This window comes from Balaenoptera borealis (assembly GCF_965194805.1).
Source record: "Balaenoptera borealis genome assembly, chromosome: X".
Taxonomy (NCBI): Eukaryota; Metazoa; Chordata; class Mammalia; order Artiodactyla; family Balaenopteridae; genus Balaenoptera; species Balaenoptera borealis.
Window position 1 is genome coordinate 69,949,151 of NC_138881.1, and position 21,021 is coordinate 69,970,171.

Here is a 21,021-nt window from a genome sequence, read left to right on the forward strand (position 1 = left end):
CCAATATAAAGCCTTCGGCTAAAAATTTCTTCACTTGTATTACAATTCCATTAGATGTAAAATTTACAGAAGCCTTATGAAAACCTTTATTTCTAGATGAGGCCACTTATGGATAATATACAGGTCTGTCGGCACACATTATCTGTGATTTAATTCTTCTGTAAAATTTGGCATCAACCATATTAGGAGTTCACATATTAGCACAAATGATTTTTTCATCTGGCACTAAACTACTGTGTTTACATTTTAGTAACTACAGAGAGTCAAATGAATGGAGTCCTTTGGTTACACACAATAAGCTTCTACAATACATTTTTTGTTTGATTTTCTTAAAAAAAAAAAGAAGCCTATCCTTTCAGGATCTAATGTTAAAAAATACTGACATTGCTTGGCATTATACTATTATACTTCCATCTTAACTGTTGGTAATGATTCCCCAAACCATTATTTTACATAACCAGAAAAACTATTAAAGTAACTTTATTTGAAAGGAACTTTAGAAGTTAGTGTGCAGAGAAGTTGGTAGGACCTTGTAGACACCAATTTTATACTTAAATAAACACTTGGACACTACTGAAAAACAATGCAGTATGAATATTGTGGACCTGTATATGTTTTTTATCTCACTCTCCCTTAAAAAAAGGAAGCTTAAACAGAATATTCAAGTAATGTAGTAGAAAACAATGCCTTTGATATAAGATTAGACAAAAAGCCACACATTTAAATTTTTATTCATCCAGTTTGGCTGAGGAACACTAAAAATCTTACAGGCCAGTTGATGTTCGCTTTTTCATGCTCCGTCGTTGAGCTAAGCTTGAAGCAGCAACAGGCTCTAGGACTGGTTGAAAGGTCTTGTGAGTCAGGGCAGAATATGTGGCGACCACTGCTCCCTAAAATAATGAGAAATATCACAAAATGAATAACAATCTCTGGAAGTAAGAAAACTTCCACATTATATCATGAGAAATTTAACTAGAATACAACTTTTTCCCCCCAGGAAAATAATTGAGAATCCTTAATATGTGCATTGATGCTCCCTTGATTAATTAACACTTGATTACTTGTATATTTTTTACTTCAATAACTATGCTTCTTACAAATTTTTAAAACACTAAAATATATTATTTTTATCAGTCTTTCAAAACTTATCGAATTTGCTTTTAAATATCTTTTTAATCTTATTTTTAATAGGAATTGTATATATTTAAGACATATAACATGTTATTTTGATATATATACAGTAAAATGATTACTACAGTCAAGCTAATCAACATATTTTCTCTTCACACAGTTATCATTTTTTGTGTGATGAGAGCACCTGAAATCTTAGAAAATTTCCAGTACTCAACATAGTATTATTAACTATAGTCATCAGGCTTCACATTAGATCTCTAGACTTATTCATCCTACATAACTGTAACTTTGTATGCCTTAACCAATATCTCCCCATTTCCACCACCTCCATGCCCCTGGTAACCACTGTTCTACTCTCTGTTTCTACATATTTGACTTTTTTAGATTCCACATATAAGAGAGATCATGTACTATTTTTCTTTCTGTGTCTACATTATTTCACTTAGCAATAATGTCTTATGGGTTCACCTATGTTGTTGCAAATGGCAAGATCTCCTTTTAAAAAGCTGAATAATATTCTATTATATATAATATATTCCATACACACACACATCACAATTTCTTTACCCTCAGAGATTATCTGCACTCCCATGTTCATTCCAGCAATATCACAATGGCCAAGATATGGAAACACCTTAGTGTCCATCAACAGATAAATGGATAAAATACTAAACTTTAAAATCTAGGTCCAATGTCTATAAATATGGAAACCAATGGTTATTAATTTAGGAACCACTAGCCATCTTTTGTTTCCATACAAAACTTGAATTTAGTCTGCTCCTAGCCCCAGTGTCTCTTAAGAGCAAGTCAAAAACAATCAAGAAATTTTTATTTATCATCAGTAAGGCAGTAGGTAAAGAAGTTTGTTACTTTAAAAAGCAAACCAAAACAAAAAATCTATAAATATACCTTTAAAAAATAAAGATACTTTAAAGTAATTATATGTGTCATCAGTGGATGGCATGCAATGGCATTATTAGGTATCAAGCATTTAGAAGGTGCTTAAAAGTATGTTTGTTTTACCTTAACAACATGTGATGTATCATTCCTATTTGGCTGATCATTTGGCAACTGATCTCTGTGGGTTATCCACGAGTGTTTTAATACTTGTTCTGTAGTGTACCGCTGCTGTGGGTCCATATGCAGCATATGGGAAAGCAAATCCTAAATTAAAATGAAAAATATATATATACATACATGAAACTACATATCATTAAAGGTTTTAGTAAAATATATCATTTCACATTTTCTCAAAGTATGAAAGCATTAATAGCTTTGCAATCTGTTTTATTTGACCTATCATTAGGGAAAACAAAACCCATATACTGCATAGTTAACTGTCAAAAGAGAATCTTAAAACAGATTTTTCAAAATACAGTATATCCCTATTTACCATTCTAAAATCAGGGGATACCAATTCTGTGGAACTGGAATGTGGTTAGTGAGGGAGGAGAAAAATGTAAAGTAGCAGGAGCTATGGTGGAATGTGCTAAATGGTCAGGAGGAGAAAGGAACTATTGATCTTTGCTGGTAATCTGGGCCCCAAGGTATAAGGGTATCTGTATATAGATACAACATCATAGAAGGGAGGGTCCCATGTTGTTAATATGCTCAGTAACTGGTGGTTTACTGTATAAAATACTAAAGAAAGCAAAACTGCTTTCTAGCTGACTGCTAGCATTGTAGTGGTCAGAATATCATACATTTTTCATCGGAGTAAATGTGAATATGCTTATTTTCTCTATGTTGTAATAAAAACTTATAAATGTAACATAACCTCATAATAAAACATAATTTTAAATCTATTAAATGATGTAACAATTTAAAATAAACTATCTCTACCAAGCATCTTTTATAGAAAGGAGAATTAAACTCTCCTTAACAAGCATCTTCTAATATAGAAACAAAAGCATTTGTGAACTTTTTATCACTAGCAGAAGCAGTGAGAAACCAAAGACTACACTGTAATGTCAGAATTTGAAGAATAATGTAATTGGTTGAAACTATGTAGAGGAGTAGAACAACCAATCAAAAAAATCTTTTGAAAAAAGAACATATGTGCAGAAATAAATGAAAAAATAATATTTAAAATAACATAACAGTGAATTACATCAATAAAACAGACATAAATGATAATCATAAAAATGATTAAAGTTCCAAGGACTTCTGTGCCTCTGGCCAAGATGTAAAACCAGGAACTGGATTCACTCACCTGGTTGAAACCCAGTCCCTCCAAAAAAAAAAAAAATACCCATAAAATATAGGAAGCAACAGTATTCAAGAGATCAGATATTAGGCAATGAAGGAAAGTAACCCTTAAAAGATGGGAAACAAATCAATAAGCCCTATGATTGCTCTAGCTTAGAACCTTGAAAGAGTTTTCAGGATGCTGGGTAGGTAAGGAAAACTCAGGCAGAGCCTGGAAGATTCCCTGTGGTGACAAGGCAGAACTGAGAGTCAGGGAAGACCAGGGCAGAGAGAGCAAGAAAGATTAATGAAGAGGTAAGAGGAGCAGAGAGAGAACCCTGTAGGGTGTCTCTTCCAAGTGTCTTCACCACAAACCCATATGTGGTGAAAAAAATAACACAGGTCATGGGAAGAACCATATGAAAGGATTAGAGGGAAATGGGAGTTCATGCAGGGTGAAGAATATTGCTTGTTCCCACCAGTCAGACTGGAAAATCTCATATTCATGGAGTATTTGGTAGAGAAATTGAAAGAAACCTGCCTGAGTAGTGAGTATCCCTAGATTAAACACTGCTCTGGTCCTGCCTAAAAATATCTTAAAAGGAATGCACAAAAGTATCAATTGTTTTCCCTAACTTAACTCAGAAAGTAGCTCAAGAATGGGAATACAAAAGCATCCAGCACTCACCAAGGTAAAATTCACTATGTCAAGCTTCTTATCCAAAATTACAAGGCATACAAAAGAGAAGGAAAATACAATGCAAAATGAAAAGAAAAAAACTCAATCAATCAAAATTGACCCAAAACTGAAATATATGTTCAAAAGTTAAGTAGAGAGACATAGAAGATATAAAAAGAAACAAATAAAACAGAGGTGAAAACTAAAATGTGAGACAAAAAAAAAATAAAAAGAACCAAATAGGATTAATGGCAAATTTAAGATGGCAGGTAAAAAGACTGGTGAAGACATGGCAATAGACACTACAAAAAAGAAAAAGAAGTGCAAAACAAACAAGCAAAACAGCAGAGCATCAATGAGCTATGGGACAACTTCAACTGACAAAGCACACAACTTCAATTGGAGTCCCAGAAAGTAAGAGGGAAGAAAACAATATTTGAAGAAATAATGCCTCTAAAATTTCCAGATTTTATGGAAACTATGAACCCACATATCTAAGAAGGTCAGTGAACCCCAAGTAAAAGAAATAAAGAAAATTACACCAAGGGACATCAAACCAAATTGCTCAAAACCCAAGACAGAGAAAACTTTAAAAGTAACTGACAAAAGAAAAAAGACAAGTTACATATGATGAAACAAAGATAAAAATAAAAGCCCCATAGGCACATACATTAAGCTGCCCTGGGACAACCCCACCCACCAGTGGTGAGGTACCAGCCCTAGGTCCCCCCAGACCCTGCAGACAGTCACCTAGGCCCCTGGTCCCACTCACTAGCAAGCCAGCACCAGCCCTGGGACCACTGGGGCTGAACAGCCAGTCATGCCAGGACCCAGCCCTGCCCAAGAGTGGGCTGGCAGCCACCACAACACAGGGCCTGGCAACCAACTGGGCTGGAGCCAGCCCTGCCTGCCAGCGCACCCAGAGTAGTGGCCCCACCACAACAGAAGAACCCACGCAGCACACACATGGGGCACCCCTAGGACATATAGCTCTGGTGATCAGAGTGGAGTATGCTGATTGGCCCCATAGAATATCTCCTACATAATGCCACTTCTCCAAGATCAGGAAACATGACTGACCTACTTAATAAATAGAAATAAACACAGAGAACTGGACAAAATGAGGAGACAGAGGAATATGTTCCAAACAAAGGAACAAGACAAAATCTCAGAAGAACTAAACAAAGTGGAAGAGAGCAACCTACCCAATAAAGACTTCAAAGTAATGATCATAAAAAATGTTCAATGAACTTGGGAGAATAATGGATGAACACAGTGAGAAGTCTAACAAAGAGTTACAAAGTATAAAGAACCACAAAACAGAGCTGAAGAATACAATAGTTGAAATTTAAAAAACAAAAAAACAAAAAACACTAAGAAGGAATCAAGAGTACGTGACATGATACAGAGAAACAGATCAGTGAACTGAAAGACAGAATAATGTAAATCACCCAAGCTGAACAGAAAAAGGGGAAAAAAAGAATTTAAGAAATGAGGATAGCTTTTAAAAGATTTCTGGAAAAAATACCAAGAGTACTAATATTCACATTATAGGGGTCCCAAAGGAGAAAAGAGAAAGGGACACAATTTATTTGAAGAAATAATAACTGGAAACTTCCCCTACCTGGGAAAGGAAATGGACATCCAGGTCCAGGAAGCAACTGAGTCCAAAACAAGCTGAATGAAAAGAGATCCACACCAAGGCACACTATAACTAAAACGGCAAAAATTATAGATAGAAAATCTTAAAAGCGGCAAGAGAAAAGCAACTAGTTACATACAAAGGGATTCCCATAAGACTTTCAGTTGACTTTTCAGCAGAACCTGCAAGCCAGAAGGGAGTGCCAAAGTGATGTATTCAAAGTGATGAAAGGACAAAACATACAACCAAGACTACTCTACCCAGCAAGGCTATCTTCAGATTTGAAGGAGAGAGAATGTTTTACAGAGAAGCAAGCACTAAAAAAGTTAGGTACCACTAAACCAACGGCTCTCCAAGAAATGCTAAAGGGACTTCTCTAAGTAGCAAAGACAAGACCAAAACTAGAAATATAAAAATTACAAAAGGCAAAATCTCACTGGTAAAGGCAAAGGCACAATAAACATCAACCATGTATAAAACTACTAGGAAGGTTAAAAGACAAGAGTGGTAAAATCACCTACATATACACATAAAGTAGTTAAGAAATACACACAAAAAACATGCAAAATATGATGTTAAAAACATTAAACATAAGAGGGGTATAAAAATGCAGGGTTTTTAGATGAGTTCAAACTTAAGAGATCATCAACTGAAAATAATCATATATATTGTGAAATACGAACATCATGGTAACCACAAAGCAAAAACCTGTAACAGACACACATACACACACACACACACACACACACACACACGAGAGAGAGAGAGAGAGAAAGGAATCCAAACATAATACTAATGATAATCATCAAATCACAAGGGAAGAGAGCAAAAGATGAAGAAAGATAAAAAAAGACAAAAACAACCAGAAAAAAATTAACAAAATGGCAATAAGTATTGATACATACCTACTGATAATTATTTAAAATGCAAATAAATTAAATGTTCCAATCAAAAGACATAGAAAGTGGCTGAATGACTAAAAAAAACAAGACCATCTATATGCTACCTATAAGAGACTCACTTCAGATGTAAACACACACAAAAACTGAATGTAACAGGATAAAAAAGGTATTCCATCCAAATGGAAATGAAAAGAAAGCTGGGGTAGCAATACTTATATTAGATGAATAGACTTTAAAACAAAGACTGTAACAAGAGACAAGGACGTTACATAATGACGAAGGGGTCAATCCAGCAAGATGTATATCAATTGTAAATATATATGAAACCAAAGTTGGAATACCTAAATACGTAATGCAAATACTGACATTAAAGGACAAATTGACAGTAACACAATAATAGTAGTCGACGTCAATATCACACTTACATCAATGGAGAGATCATCCAGACAGAAAATCAATAAGGAAACACTGGTCTTAAATGACACGTTAGACTAGATGGAAATAATACAAATATACAGAACTTTTGATCCAAAAACAACGAAACACACATTTTTTTCAAGGGCACATGGAACATGCTCCAAAGACAGTTCACATGCTGGGCTGCAAAACAAGCCTCAATAAATTTAAGAAGGCTGAAATCACATCAAGCATATTTTCCAACAATGGTATGAGACTAGAAATCAAGTACAAGAACAACAAAAAAAAACTTCAAAAAAAACCCCCGACACATGTGGAGTCTAAATAACATGCACTAAACAACCAATGGATCACTGTAGAAATCAAAGAGGAAATCAAAAAATACTTAGAGACAAATGAAAGCAAAAACACAATGATCTACAATCTATGGGCCACAGCAAAAGCAGTTATTAGATGGAAGTGGATAGTGACCCACGCCTATATCAGGAAGCAAGAAAAATGCCAAACAATCTAACCTTACACTTAAAGGAACTAGAAAAAGAAGAAAAAAACAAAACTCAAAGTTAGTAGAAGGAAAGAAATAATAAAGATCAGAGCAGAAACAAATGAAATAGAGATTAAAAACCTCTAGCCAGAGTCATCAAGAAAAAAAGAGAAAGGGCTCAAATCAATAAAATCAGAAGGGAAAGAGGAGAAATAACTAATAGCACAGAAATAAAAAGGATCACAAGAGATTACTACAGTTATACTCCAAAAAATGGACAATCTAGAAAAAAATGGATAAATTCCTAGAAACATACAATCTTCCAAGACTGAACCAGAAAGAACTAGAAAATGTGAACAGACCAATTACCAGTAATAAAACTGAATCAGTAATAAAAACAATTCCCAACAAACAAAAGTCCAGGACAAATGGCTTCACTGATGAATTCTAAAAACATTTAAATAAGAGTTAACACCCATCCTTCTCAAAGAATTCCTAGAAAATTAAACAAAAAAAGAATACTTTTGAACTCATTTTATAAGGCAAGCATAACCCTGATAACAAAACCAAAGATACCACCAAAAAAATGAAAATTACAAGCTAATATCACTGATGAACATCGATACAAAAACCCTCAATAAAATATTAGCAAACTAAATTGAACAACCTATTAAGAGAAACACAAAATGATAAAGTGGGATTTATCACAGAGATGTAAAGGATGCTTCAGTATCTGCAAATCAATCAATGTGATACACCACATTAACAAATTGAAGAAGAAAAATCATATGATTATCTCAATAGATGCTGCAAATGCATTTGACAAAATTAAACATCCATTTATGATAAAAACTCTAAACAAAGTTGGTCTAGAGGTAATATACCTCAACATAATAAAGGCCATATATGACAAATCCACAGCTAACATCATAATCAATGATGAAGTCTAAAAGCTTTTCCTCTAAAATCAGGAACAAGATAAAGACGTCCACTCTCACCACTTATATTTAACATAGTACTGGAGGTCCTCACCAAAGGAATCAGACAAGGAAAAGAAATAAAATCAATAAGGAACACAGTCCTTAAATGACACATTAGACCAGGTGGACTTAACTGATATCTATAGAGTGTTCCATCCAAAAGGAGCAGAATACACATTCTTTTCAAGTGCACACGGAACAGTCTCCAGGATAGATCACATGCTAGGCAACAAAGCAAGCCTTGGTAAATTTAAGAAAATTGAAATCATATCTAGCATCTTTTCTAACGATGATGCTATGAGATTAGGAATCAACTACAAGAAAGAAACTGCAAAAAAACACAAGCACATGTAGGCTAAACAATATGCTCCTAATCAACCAATGGATCACTGAAGAAATCAAAGAAGAAATTAAAAAAAAAATACCTAGAGACAAATGAAAATGAAAACATGAAGATCCAAAAGATATGGGATGCAGCAAAAGCAGTTCTAAGATGGAAGTTTATAGCAATACAAGCTTACCTCAGGAAACAAGACAAATCTAAAATAAGGAAGCTAACCTTACACCTAAAGGAATTGGAGAGAGAAGAACAAACAAAACCCAAAGGTAGTAGAAGGAAACATAAAGATCAGAGCAAAAATAAATTAAATAGACACTAAGAAAACAATAGAAAAGATTAATGAAACTAAAAGCTGGTTCTTTGAAAAGATAAACAAAATTGATAAACCTTTAGCCGGACTCATCAAGAAAACAAGGGAAAGGGCCCAAATTAAGAAAATTAAAAATGAAAAAGGAGAAGTTACAACGAACACCACAGAAATACAAAGGATCATGAGAGATTACTACAAGCAACTATATGCCAATAAAATGGACAACCTAGAAGAAATGGACAAACTCTTAGAAAGGTACAATCTCTCAAGACTTAATCAGGAAGAAATAGAAAATATGAATAGACCAATTACATGTACTGAAATTGAATCTGTAATTTACAGCTCTAAACAAAATACCTATGACATTATTCAAAGAACTAGAACAAATAATCCTAAAATTTATATGGAACCATAAAAGACCCAGAATTGCCAAAGCAATCCTGAGGAAAAAGAACAAAGCAGGAGGCATAATCAACCCTCCCAGACTTCAGACAATACTATGAAGCTACAGTAATCAAAACAGCGTGGTACTGGCACAAAAGGAGACAGACAGATCAATGGAACAGAGTAGAGAGCCCAGAAATAAACCCACACACCTATGTGCAATTAATCATTGACAAAAGAGGCAAGAATATACAATGGGGAAAAGACAGCCTCTACAGCAAGTGATGCTGGGAAAGCTGGACAGTCACATGTAAATCAATGAAGCTAGAACACACCCTGTCACACCACACACAAAAGTAAACTCAAAATGGCTTAAAGACTTAAATATAACACAAGATACTATAAAACTCCAAGAAGAGAGTGTAACAGGGAAGAGCCAACCCTGACTCCATATTGGATCTGTTTCTTTACTTTAACCTTTGCTTCCTGTTGCTTTTGTTCACTGACAGGATACTGTCTATACATAATGGCCTGCCTTGGGTAACCCTGCCCCTCTGTGTGAAAGTTAAACCAAAGTGCCTTTGTTCAGGGAAACATCCTGACCCTGTCCACCTGTGAATAGCTGCAAGAAAGAAGAAATTAACACATCCCCTCCCCAAGGCTGGCCATTCCAGGAGGTAGTTACAAGACATAGCCTTTTTATTTTACTTCCTCACCTCCTCCCCCTCTCTATTCTATAAAACAAACTGGCATCCAGACCCCGATAAGATGGTGTTTTGGAGACATTAATCTGCCACCTTCTCAGTCTGCCAGCTTCCCGAATAAAGTCATATTCCATACCTCAACACATCATCTCCCAATTTATTGGCCAGTCATGCGGCAAGCAGAGCGAGCATGGATTCAGTAACAAGAACACAGGCAAAACATTCTCTGACATACATTCTACTAATGTTTTATTAGGTCAGTCTCCCACGGCAACAGAAATAAAAGCAAAAATAAATAGGACCTAATCAAACATATAAGCTTTTGCACAGTAAAGGAAACCATAAACAAAACGAAAAGACAACCTACGGACTGGAAGAAAATATTTGCAAATGATGTAACCAACAAGGGTTTAATTTCCAAAATATACAAATAGCTCCTACAATTCAATAATAAAAAAACCCAAATAACTCAAATGAAAAATGGGCAGAACACCTAAATAGACGTTTCTCCAAAGAAGACATACAGATGGCCAAAAGGCACATGAAAAGATGCTCATCATCACTAGTTATTAGAGAAATGCAAATTAACATTACAATGAGGTATCATCTCAAACCAAGCAAAATGGCCATCATTAAAAAGTCTACAAATAATAAATGCTAGAGAGGGTGTGGAGAAAAGGGAACCCTCTTATGCTGTTGGTGGGAATGTAAATTGGTGCAGTCATAATGGAAAAGAGTACAGAGGTTCTCAAAAAACTAAAAATAAAGGTGCCATATGATCCAGCAATCCTACTCCTGGGCATATACCCAGCCAATGCCATAATTCGAAAAGATACATTCACCTCTATGTTCATAGCAGCACTATGTACAGTAGTGAAGACATGGAAGCAACCATCGCTAAGTGTCCATCGACAGATGAACGGATAAAGAAGTTGTGGTACATACATAGAATGGAATATTACTCAGCCATAAAAAAATAATGAAATAATGCCATTTGCAGCAACATGGATGGACCTGGAGATTATCATGTTAAGTGAAGTAAGTCATAAAGAGAAAGGCAAATACCATATGATATCACTTTTATGTGGAATCTAAAATACAGTACAAATGAACATATCTATGAAACAAAAACTGACTAACAAATATAGAGAAGAGACTTGTGGTTGCCAAGGTGGGGAGGGTGGGGGAGGGAAGGATTGGGAATTCGGGATTAGCAGATGCAAGCTATTATATATAGGATGGATAAACAACACGGTCCTACTGTATAGCACAGGGAACCATATTCAATACCCTGTGATAAACCATAATGGAAGAGAATATGAAAAAGACTATATATATATATGTATAACTGAGTCACTTTGCTGTACAGCAGAAATTAAACACAACATTGTGAATCAACTATACTTGAATAAAATTACAAAAGAAACCACTCCCAACAAATAAAAGTCCTGGACCAGATGGCTATACAGGCGAATTCTACCAAACATTGAGAGCACAGTTAGCACCTATCCTTCTGAACCTAGTCCAAAAAATTGCATAGGAAGGAACACTTCCATACTTATTCTGTGAGGCCACCATAACCCTGATACTAAAACCAGACAAAGATATCACAAAAAAAGAAAATTACAGGCCAATACCACCAATGAACAAAAGATGCAAAAATTTTCAACAAAATACTAGCAAACTAATCCAACAATATATTAAAAGGATCATACAACATGATCAAATGGAATTCATCCCAGGGATATGAGGATTTTTCAATATCTGCAAACCAATAAGTGTGATACACCACACTGACAAGTTGAAGAATGAAAACCATATGATCATCTCAACAGATGCAGAAAAAGCTTTTGACAAAATTCAACATCCATTTATGATAAAAACTCCCCAAAAGGTAGGCAAAGAGGGAACCTACCTCAACATAATAAAATCCACATGTGAAAAACCCACAGCTAACATCATACACAACAGTGAAAAGCTGAAAGCATTTCCTCTAAGATCAGGAACAAGACAAGGATGTGCATTCTTGCTACTTTTATTCAACATAGTTTTGGAAGTCCCATCCATGGCTATCAGAGAAGAAAAAGAAATAAAAGGAATTCAAATTGGAAAAGAAGTATAACTGTCACTGTCTGCAGATGACATGATACTATACATAGAAAATCCTAAAGACACTACCAGAAAACTACTAGAGCTTATCAATGAATTTGGTAAAGTTTCAGGATACAAAATTAATGCACAGAAATCTCTTGCATTCCTATACACTAACAACAAAAGATCAGAAAGAGAAATTAAGGAAACATTCCCATTTACCACTGTATCAAAAAGAACAGGAGCTTCAAGATGGCGGAAGAGTAAGACGCGGAGATCACCTTGCTCCCCACAGATACATCAGAAATACATCTACAAAGTGGAACTGCTCCTATAGAACACCTACTGAACGCTGGCAGAAGACCTCAGACCTCGCAAAAGGCAAGAAACTCCCCCATGTACCTGGGTAGGGCAAAAGAAAAAAAGTAAAAAAAGAGACAAAAGAATAGGGACAGGACCTGCACCTGTGGGAGGGAGCTGTGAAGGAGGAAAGGTATCCACACACTAGAAGCCCCTTCATGGGCAGAGACTGAGGGTGGCGGAGGGGTGAAGCTTCGGGGCCACGGAGGAGAGCGAAGCAACAGGGGTGCGGAGGGCAAAGCGGAGAGACTCCCGCACAGAGGATTGGAGCCGACCTGCACTCACCAGCCCGAGAGGCTTGTCTGCTCACCCGCCAGGGCGGGTGGGGGCTGGGAGCTGAGGCTCGGGCTTCAGAGGTCAGATCCCAGGGAGAGGACTGGGGTTGGCTGCGTGAACACAGCCTGAAGGGGGCTAGTGCACCACGGCTAGCCGGGAGGGAGTCCGGAAATAAGTCTGGAGCTGCCAAAGAGGCAAGAGACTTTTTCTTCCCTCTTTGTTTCCTGGTGCATGAGGAGAGGGGATTAAGAGGACCACTTAAAGGAGCTCCAGAGACAGGTGCGAGTCGCGGCTATCAGTGTGGACACCAGAGACGGGCATGAGATGCTAAGGCTGCTGCTGCCGCCACCAAGAAGCCTGTGTGCGAGCACAGCTCAATATCCACACCTCCCCTCCCGGAAGCCTGTGCAGCCCGCCACTGCCAGGGTCCTGGGATCCAGGGACAACTTTCCCGGGAGAACGCACTGCGCACCTCAGCCTGGTGCAACGTCACACTGGCCGCTGCCGCCACAGGCTCGCCCTGTATCCGTACCCCTCCCTACCCTCAGACTGAGTGAGCCAGAGCAGCCGAATCAGCTGCTCCTTTAACCCCATCCTGTCTGAGGGGGAACAGATGCCCTCAGGCGACCTACACGCAGAGGCGGGTCCAAATCCAAAGCTGAGCCCCAGCAACTGTGCGAACAAAGAAGAGAAAGGGAAATCTCTCCCAGCAGCCTCAGGAGCAGCGGATTAAATCTCCACAATCAACTTGATGTACCCTGCATCTGTAGAATACCTGAATAGACAACGAATCATCCCAAATTGAGGAGGTAGACTTTGGGGGCAACGATATATATATATTTTTCCCTTTTTCTCTTTTTGTGAGTGTGTATGTGTATGCTTCTGTATGTGATTTTGTCTGTATGGCTTTGCTTTAACATTTGTACTAAGGTTCTGTCTGTCCGTTTTTGTTTTTATTACTTAAAAAAGCTTTTTCTTAATAAGTATTTTTAAATAACAATTTTATTTTATTTTACTTTATTTTATTTTATTTTAATCTTCTTTCTTTATTTTTTCTCCCTTTTACTCTGAGCCGTGTGGATGACAGGCTCTTAGTGCTACAGCCAGGCATCAGGGCTGTGCCACTGAGGTGGGAGAGCCAAGTGACACTGGTCCACAAGAGACCTCCCAGCTCCATGTAATATCAAACGGTGAAAATCTCCCAGAGATCTCCATTTCAACGCCAAGACCCAGCTCCACTCAACGACCAGCAAGCTACAGTGCTGGACACCCTATGCCAAACAGCTAGCAAGACAGGAACACAACCCCATCCATTAGCAGAGAGGCTGCCTAAAATCATAATAAGGTCACAGACACCCTAAAACACATCACCAGATATGGACCTGCCCGCCAGAAAGACAAGATCCAGCCTCATCCACCAGATCACAGGCACTAGTCCCTCCACCAGGAAGCCTACACAACCCACTGAACCAACTTTAGCCACTGGGGACAGACACCAAAAACAACGGAAAGTACAAACCTGCAGCCTGCGAAAAGGAGACCCCAAACACAGTAAGTTAAGCAAAATGAGAAGACAGAGAAACACACAGCAGATGAAGGAGCAAGGCAAAAACCCACCAGACCTAACAAATGAAGAGGAAATAGGCAGTCTACCTGAAAAAGAATTCAGAAAAATGATAGTAAAGATGATCCAAAATCTAGGAAATAGAATAGAGGAAAAACAAGAAACGTTTAACAAGGACCTAGAAGAACTAAAGAGCAAACAAACAATGATGAACAACACAATAAATGAAATTAAAAATTCTCTAGAAGGGATCAATAGCAGGATAACTGAGGCAGAACGGATAAGTGACCTGGAATATAAAATAGTGGAAAAAACTACTGCAGAGCAGAATAAAGAAAAAAGAATGAAAAGAACTGAGGACAGTCTCAGAGACCTCTGGGACAACATTAAATGCACCAGCATTCGAATTATAGGGGTCCCAGAAGAAGAAGAGTAAAAGAAAGGGACTGAGAAAATATTTGAAGAGATTATAGTTGAAAACTTCCCTAATATGGGAAAGGAAATAGTTAATCAAGTTCAGGAAGCACAGATAGTCTCATACAGGATAAATCCAAGGAGAAACATGCCAAGACACATATTAATCAAACTATCAAAAATTAAATACAATGAAAACATATTAAAGTTGTAATTATTAGTGAATTATTGTTTTATTAAAAATTTCTGCTCTTGTAGGAATCTGCCTTATCTACAAAGTATATGTTAAAATTACATTTTAAAATATGAAAACTGTTTTCACAATAGAAAATAATTACCAAAATATTGATTTTATAAGCTGCTCTTTGGAGTTGACAAAGGATGTCCAAATGTTTCTGGATTCTAATGGAAATCTTAAAGCTTTTTATTGCCTGTTTTTAAAGGTAATCTTGGCCAATATAATAGAAGATTAGAGCTAACCTCATGCTCAATGGTGAAAATCTGAAAGCTCTTACTCTAAGATCAAGATTAAGACAATAGTGCTCACTTTCACCACTTTTATTCAGAATAGTACAGGAGTCCTAGTCAGAGCAATTAGGCAAGAAAAAGAAAGAAATGGTAACAAATCAGAAAGGAAGAAATAAAATTGCCTCTGTTTGGCTATTGTAAATAGAGCTGCAATGAACATTTTGGTACATGACTCTTTTTGGATTATGGTTTTCTCAGGGTATATGCCCAGTAGTGGGATTGCTGGGTCGTATGGTAGTTCTATTTTTAGTTTTTTAAGGAACCTCCATACTGTTCTCCATTGTGGCTGCATCAATTTACATTCCCTAAGTGTCCATCAACAGATGAATGGATAAAGAAGATGTGGCACATATAAAAAATGGAATATTACTCAGCCATAAATAGAAACAAAATTGAGTTATTTGTAGTGAGGTGGATGGACCTAGAGTCTGTCATACAGAGTGAAGTAAGTCAGAAAGAGAAAAGCAAATACTGTATGCTAACACATATATGTGGAATCTAAGAAAAAAAAAAAGGTCACAAAGAACCTAGGGGCAAGACAGGAATAAAGACACAGACCTACTAGAGAATGGACTTGAGGATATGGGGAGGGGGAAGGGTAAGTTGTGACAAAGTGAGAGATTGGCATGGACATATATACACTACCAAACGTAAAATAGACAGATAGTGGGAAGCAGCCGCATAGCACAGGGAGATCAGCTTGGTGCTTTGTGACCACCTAGACGGGTGGGATAGGGAGGGTGGGAGGGAGGGAGACGCAATTGGGAAGAGATATGGGAACATATGTATATGTATAACTGATTCACTTTGTTATAAAGCAGAAACTAACATACCATTGTAAAGCAATTATACTCCAATAAAGATGTTAAAAAAAATAGAATAAAATACATAGGAATGAACCTACCTAAGGAGGCAAAAACCTGTACTCTGAAAACTATAAGAAAATGATGAAAGAAATGGAAGATGACACAAACAGATGGAGAGATATACCATGTTCTTGGATTGGAAGAATCAATATTGTGAAAATGAATATGCTACCCAAGGCAATCTACAGATTCAGTGAAAACCCTATCAAATTAGCAATGGCATTTTTCACAGAACAAGAACAAAAATTTTCACAATTTGTATGGAAACACAAAAGACCCCGAATAGACAAGCAATCTTGAGAACGAAAAATGGAGCTGGAGGAATCAGGCTCCCTGACTTCAGACTATACTACAAAGCTACAGTAATCAAGACAGTATGGTACTGGAACAAAAATAGAAATATAGATCAATGGAACAGGATAGAAAGCCCAGAGATAAACCCACACACATATGGTCACCTTATCTTTGATAAAGGAGGCAAGCATATACAGTGGAGAAAAGGCAGCCTCTTCAATAAGTGGTGCTGGGAAAACTGGACAGGGACATGTAAAAGTATGAAATTAGAACACTCCCTAACACCATACACGAAAAGAAACTCAAAATGGATTAAAGACCTAAATGTAAGGCCAGACACTATCAAACTCTTAGAGGAAAACATAGAACACTCTATGACATAAATCACAGCAAGATACTTTTTGACCCACCTCCTAGAGAAATGGAAATAAAAACAACAATAAACAAATGGGACCTAATGAAACTTGAAAGCTTTTGCACAGCAAAGGAAACCATAAACAAGACGAAAAGACAAGATTCAGAATGGGAAAAAAAATATTTGCTAATGAAGCAAGTGACACAGTATTAATCTCCTATATATACAAGCAGCTCATGCAGCTCAATATCCAAAAAATGAACAACCGAATCCAAAAATGGGTAGAAGACCTAAATAGACATTTCTCCAAAGATATACAGATTGCCAGCAAACACATGAAAGGATGCTCAACATCGCTAATCATTAGAGGAATCCAAATCAAAACCACAGTGAGGTATCACCTCATACCAGTCAGAATGGCCATCATCAAAATATCTACAAACAATAAATGCTGGAGAGGGTGTGGAGAAAAGGGAACCCTCTTGCACTGTTGGTGGGAATGTAAGTTGATACAGCCACTATGGAGAACAGTATGGAGGTTCCATAAAAATCTAAAAATAGAACTACTATACGACCCAGCAATCCTACTACTGGGCATATACCCTGAGAAAACCGTAATTCAAAAAGAGTCATGTACCAAAATGTTCATTGCAGCTCTATTTACAATAGCCAGGACACGGAAGCAACCTAAGTGTCCATCAACAGATGAATGGATAAAGAAGATGTGGCACATATATACAATGGAATATTACTCAGCCATAGAAAGAAACGAAATTGAGTTATTTGTAGTGAGGTGGATGGACCTAGAGTCTGTCATACAGAGTGAAGTAAGTCAGAAAGAGAAAAGGAAATACCCGTATGCTAACACATATATATGGAATAAGAATAAAAAACAAAAAAGGTCACAAAGAACCTAGGGGCAAGATGGGAATAAAGATGCAGAACTACTAGAGAATGGACTTGAGGACACAGGTAAGGGAAAGGGTAAGCTGGGACAAAGTGAGAGAGTGGCATGGACATATATACACTACCAAATGTAAAATAGATAGCTAGTGGGAAGCAGCCACATAGCACAGGGAGATCAGATTGGTGCTTTGTGACCACCTAGACGGGTGGGATAGGGAAGGTGGGAGGGAGGGAGACGCAAGTGGGAAGAGATATGGGAACATATATATATGTATAACTGATTCACTTTGTTATAAAGCAGAAACTAACACACTACTGTAAAGCAATTATACTCCAATAAAGATGTTAAAAAAAAAGAATAAAATACATAGGAATGAACCTACCTAAGGAGGCAAAAACCTGTACTCTGAAAACTATAAGAAAATGATGAAAGAAATGGAAGACGACACAAACAGATGGAGAGATATACCATGTTCTTGGATTGGAAGAATCAATATTGTGAAAATGAATATGCTACCCAAGGCAATCTACAGATTCAGTGAAAACCCTATCTAATTACCAATGGCATTTTTCACAGAACTAGAACAAAAAATTTTAAAATTTGTATGGAAACACAAAAGAACCTGAATAGCCCGAACAATCTTTAGAAAGAAGAAAGCAGCTGGAGGAATCACACTGTGTCTTCAGACTATACTACAAAGCACAGTAATCAAAACAGTATGGTACTGGTAAAAAAATAGAAATATATATCAATGGAATAAGATAGAAAGCCCAGAAATAAATACACACATATTTGGTCAATTAATCTACACCAAGGGAGGCAAGAGTATAGAATGGAGAAAAGACAGTCTCTTTTGTAAGTGGTGCTGGGAAAACTGGATATCTACATGTAAAAGAATGAAATTAGAACATTCTCTAACACCATACACAAAAATAAACTCAAAATGGATTAAAGACTTAAATGTAGGGCTTCCCTGGTGGCACAGTGGTTAAGAATCCACCTGCCATCCACGAACATGGGTTCGAGCCCGGGTCCTGGAAGGTCCCACATGCCGTGCAGCAACTAAGCCCGTGCACCACAACTACTGAGCCTGCGCTCTACAGCCCGCGAGCCTAGAGCCTGTGCTCCACCACAAGAGAAGCCAACTCAATGAGAAGCCCGTGCACCTCAACGAAGAGTAGCCCCCCGCTCCCACAACTACAGAAAGCCCGCGCGTGGCAACGAAGACCCAACGCATTCAAAAATAAATTAAATAAATTAAAAAAAAAGATCTAAATGTAAGACCAGATACCATAAAACTCCTTGATGAAAACATAGGCAGAACACTCTTTGACATAAATTGCATCAATATCTTTTTGGCTCTGTCTCCTAGAGTAATGAAAAAAAAAAAACAAAAACAAATGGGACCTAATTAAACTTAAAACCTTTTGTACAGAAAAGGAAACCACAAACAAAATGAAAAGACAACCTATGGACTAATTAAGGGATTAATCTCTGAAATATACAAACAGCCCAGGTAGCTCAATATCAAAACACCAAACAACCCAATCAATAAATAGGCAGAAAATCTAAATAGACATTTCTCCAAAGAAGACATACAGATGGCCAACAGGCACATTAAAAGATGTTTAACATCGCTAATTATTAGAGAAATACCAATCAAAACTACAATGAGGTATCACATCACACTGGTCAGGATGGCCATCATCAAAAAGTCTACAAACAATAAATGCTGGAGAGGGTGTGGAGAAATGGAAACCCTCCTACATTGTTGGTAGAAATGTAAATTGGTGCAGCCACTATGGAGAGCAGTATGGAGGTTCCTAAAAAAACAATTAAAAATAGTGTTACCATACGATCCTGCAATCCTACTCCTGGGCATATATCTGGAGAAAACCATAATTCGAAAAGATACATGCATCCCAATGTTCATTGCAGCACTATTTACAGTAGCCAAGACTTGGAAACAACCTAAATGTCCATCAACAGATGAAATGAGAAAGATGTTTTATACATATACAATGGAATAATACTCAGCCATGAAGAAGAATGAAATAATGCCAATTGCAGCGACATGGATGGACCTAGAGATTATCGTACTAAGTGAAGTAAGCCAGATAGAGAAAGACAAATATCATATCATTTATATGTGGAATGTAAAAAAAAGTGATACAAAATTAACATATTTACAAAACAGAAACAGATTTACAGATGTAGAAAACAAACTTATGGTTACCAAAGGGAAACGGTGGTGGGGGAGGGAAAAATTGTAGGTTTGGGAGTAACATATACACACTAATATATATAAAATAGATAAATAACAAGGACCTACTGTATAGCACAGGGAACTATAGTCAATATTTTGTAATAACCTATATGGGAAAATAATCTGAATAAGAATATATACATGTATATGTATATGTACAACTGAATCCCTTTGCTGTTCATGTGAAACTAACACAACATTGCAAATCAACTATACTTCAATTAAAAAAAAGAAATAAAATACATCAAATTGCAAGGGAAGGGGTAAAACTGTCACTATTTGCACATGACATGATGCTGTATAGAGAAAATTCATATATCTCCACCAAAATGCTATTAGAACAAATAAATTTAGTAAAGTTGCAAGATACAAGATTAATATACAGAAATCTATTGCTTTTCTATACACTAATAATAACCTATCAGAAAGAGAAAGCAAGAAAACAATCCCATTTAAAATCACATTAAAAATAATAAAATACTTAGGAATAAACTTAACCTGGGAAGTGAAAGACTATCCTCTGAAAAGTATAAAACATTGATGTAGGAAACTGAAGACAATAAAAAGAAATGAAAGATATCCTTTGTTCTTGGATTGAAAGAATTAATATTGTTAAAATGTCCATACTACCCAAAGCAATCTACATATTTAATGCAATCCTTATCAAAATACCCATGACATGTCTCAGAGAACTAGAACAAATAATCTTAAAATTTGTATGGAACCAGAAAAGACCCCAAATTGCCAAAGCAATCTTGAGAAAAAATAACAAAGCTGTAGATATCATGCACCCTGATGTCAAATTATACTACAAACCTACAGTAATCAAAACATTATGGTACTGGCACAAAAACAGACACATAGATCAATGGAAAAGAACAAGGCCCAGAAACAAATTGATGTTTATATGGTCAATTAATCTCCAACAAAGGAGGCA

The 21,021-nt window shown here is 36.7% G+C and overlaps 1 protein-coding gene across 17 annotated transcripts in view; it reads right to left on the bottom strand.

The window, feature by feature from the left end:
- Nucleotides 1-715: 715 nt before the first annotated feature.
- RPS6KA6 (ribosomal protein S6 kinase A6) overlaps nt 716-21,021 on the bottom strand; it is a 203,782-nt gene continuing 183,476 nt past the window's right edge. For all 17 annotated transcript variants that reach the window (XR_014239569.1, XM_082377129.1, XM_082377130.1 and 14 more), the window contains 2 exons: nt 2,158-2,298; nt 716-890 (listed from right to left, as the gene is read on the bottom strand). Coding sequence is in view for 16 of the 17 variants with exons in the window: in XM_082377129.1 (XP_082233255.1) it covers nt 765-890; nt 2,158-2,298 (267 nt within the window). In the remaining variant the exon portion in view is untranslated. The remainder of the gene's footprint in view (nt 891-2,157; nt 2,299-21,021) is intronic.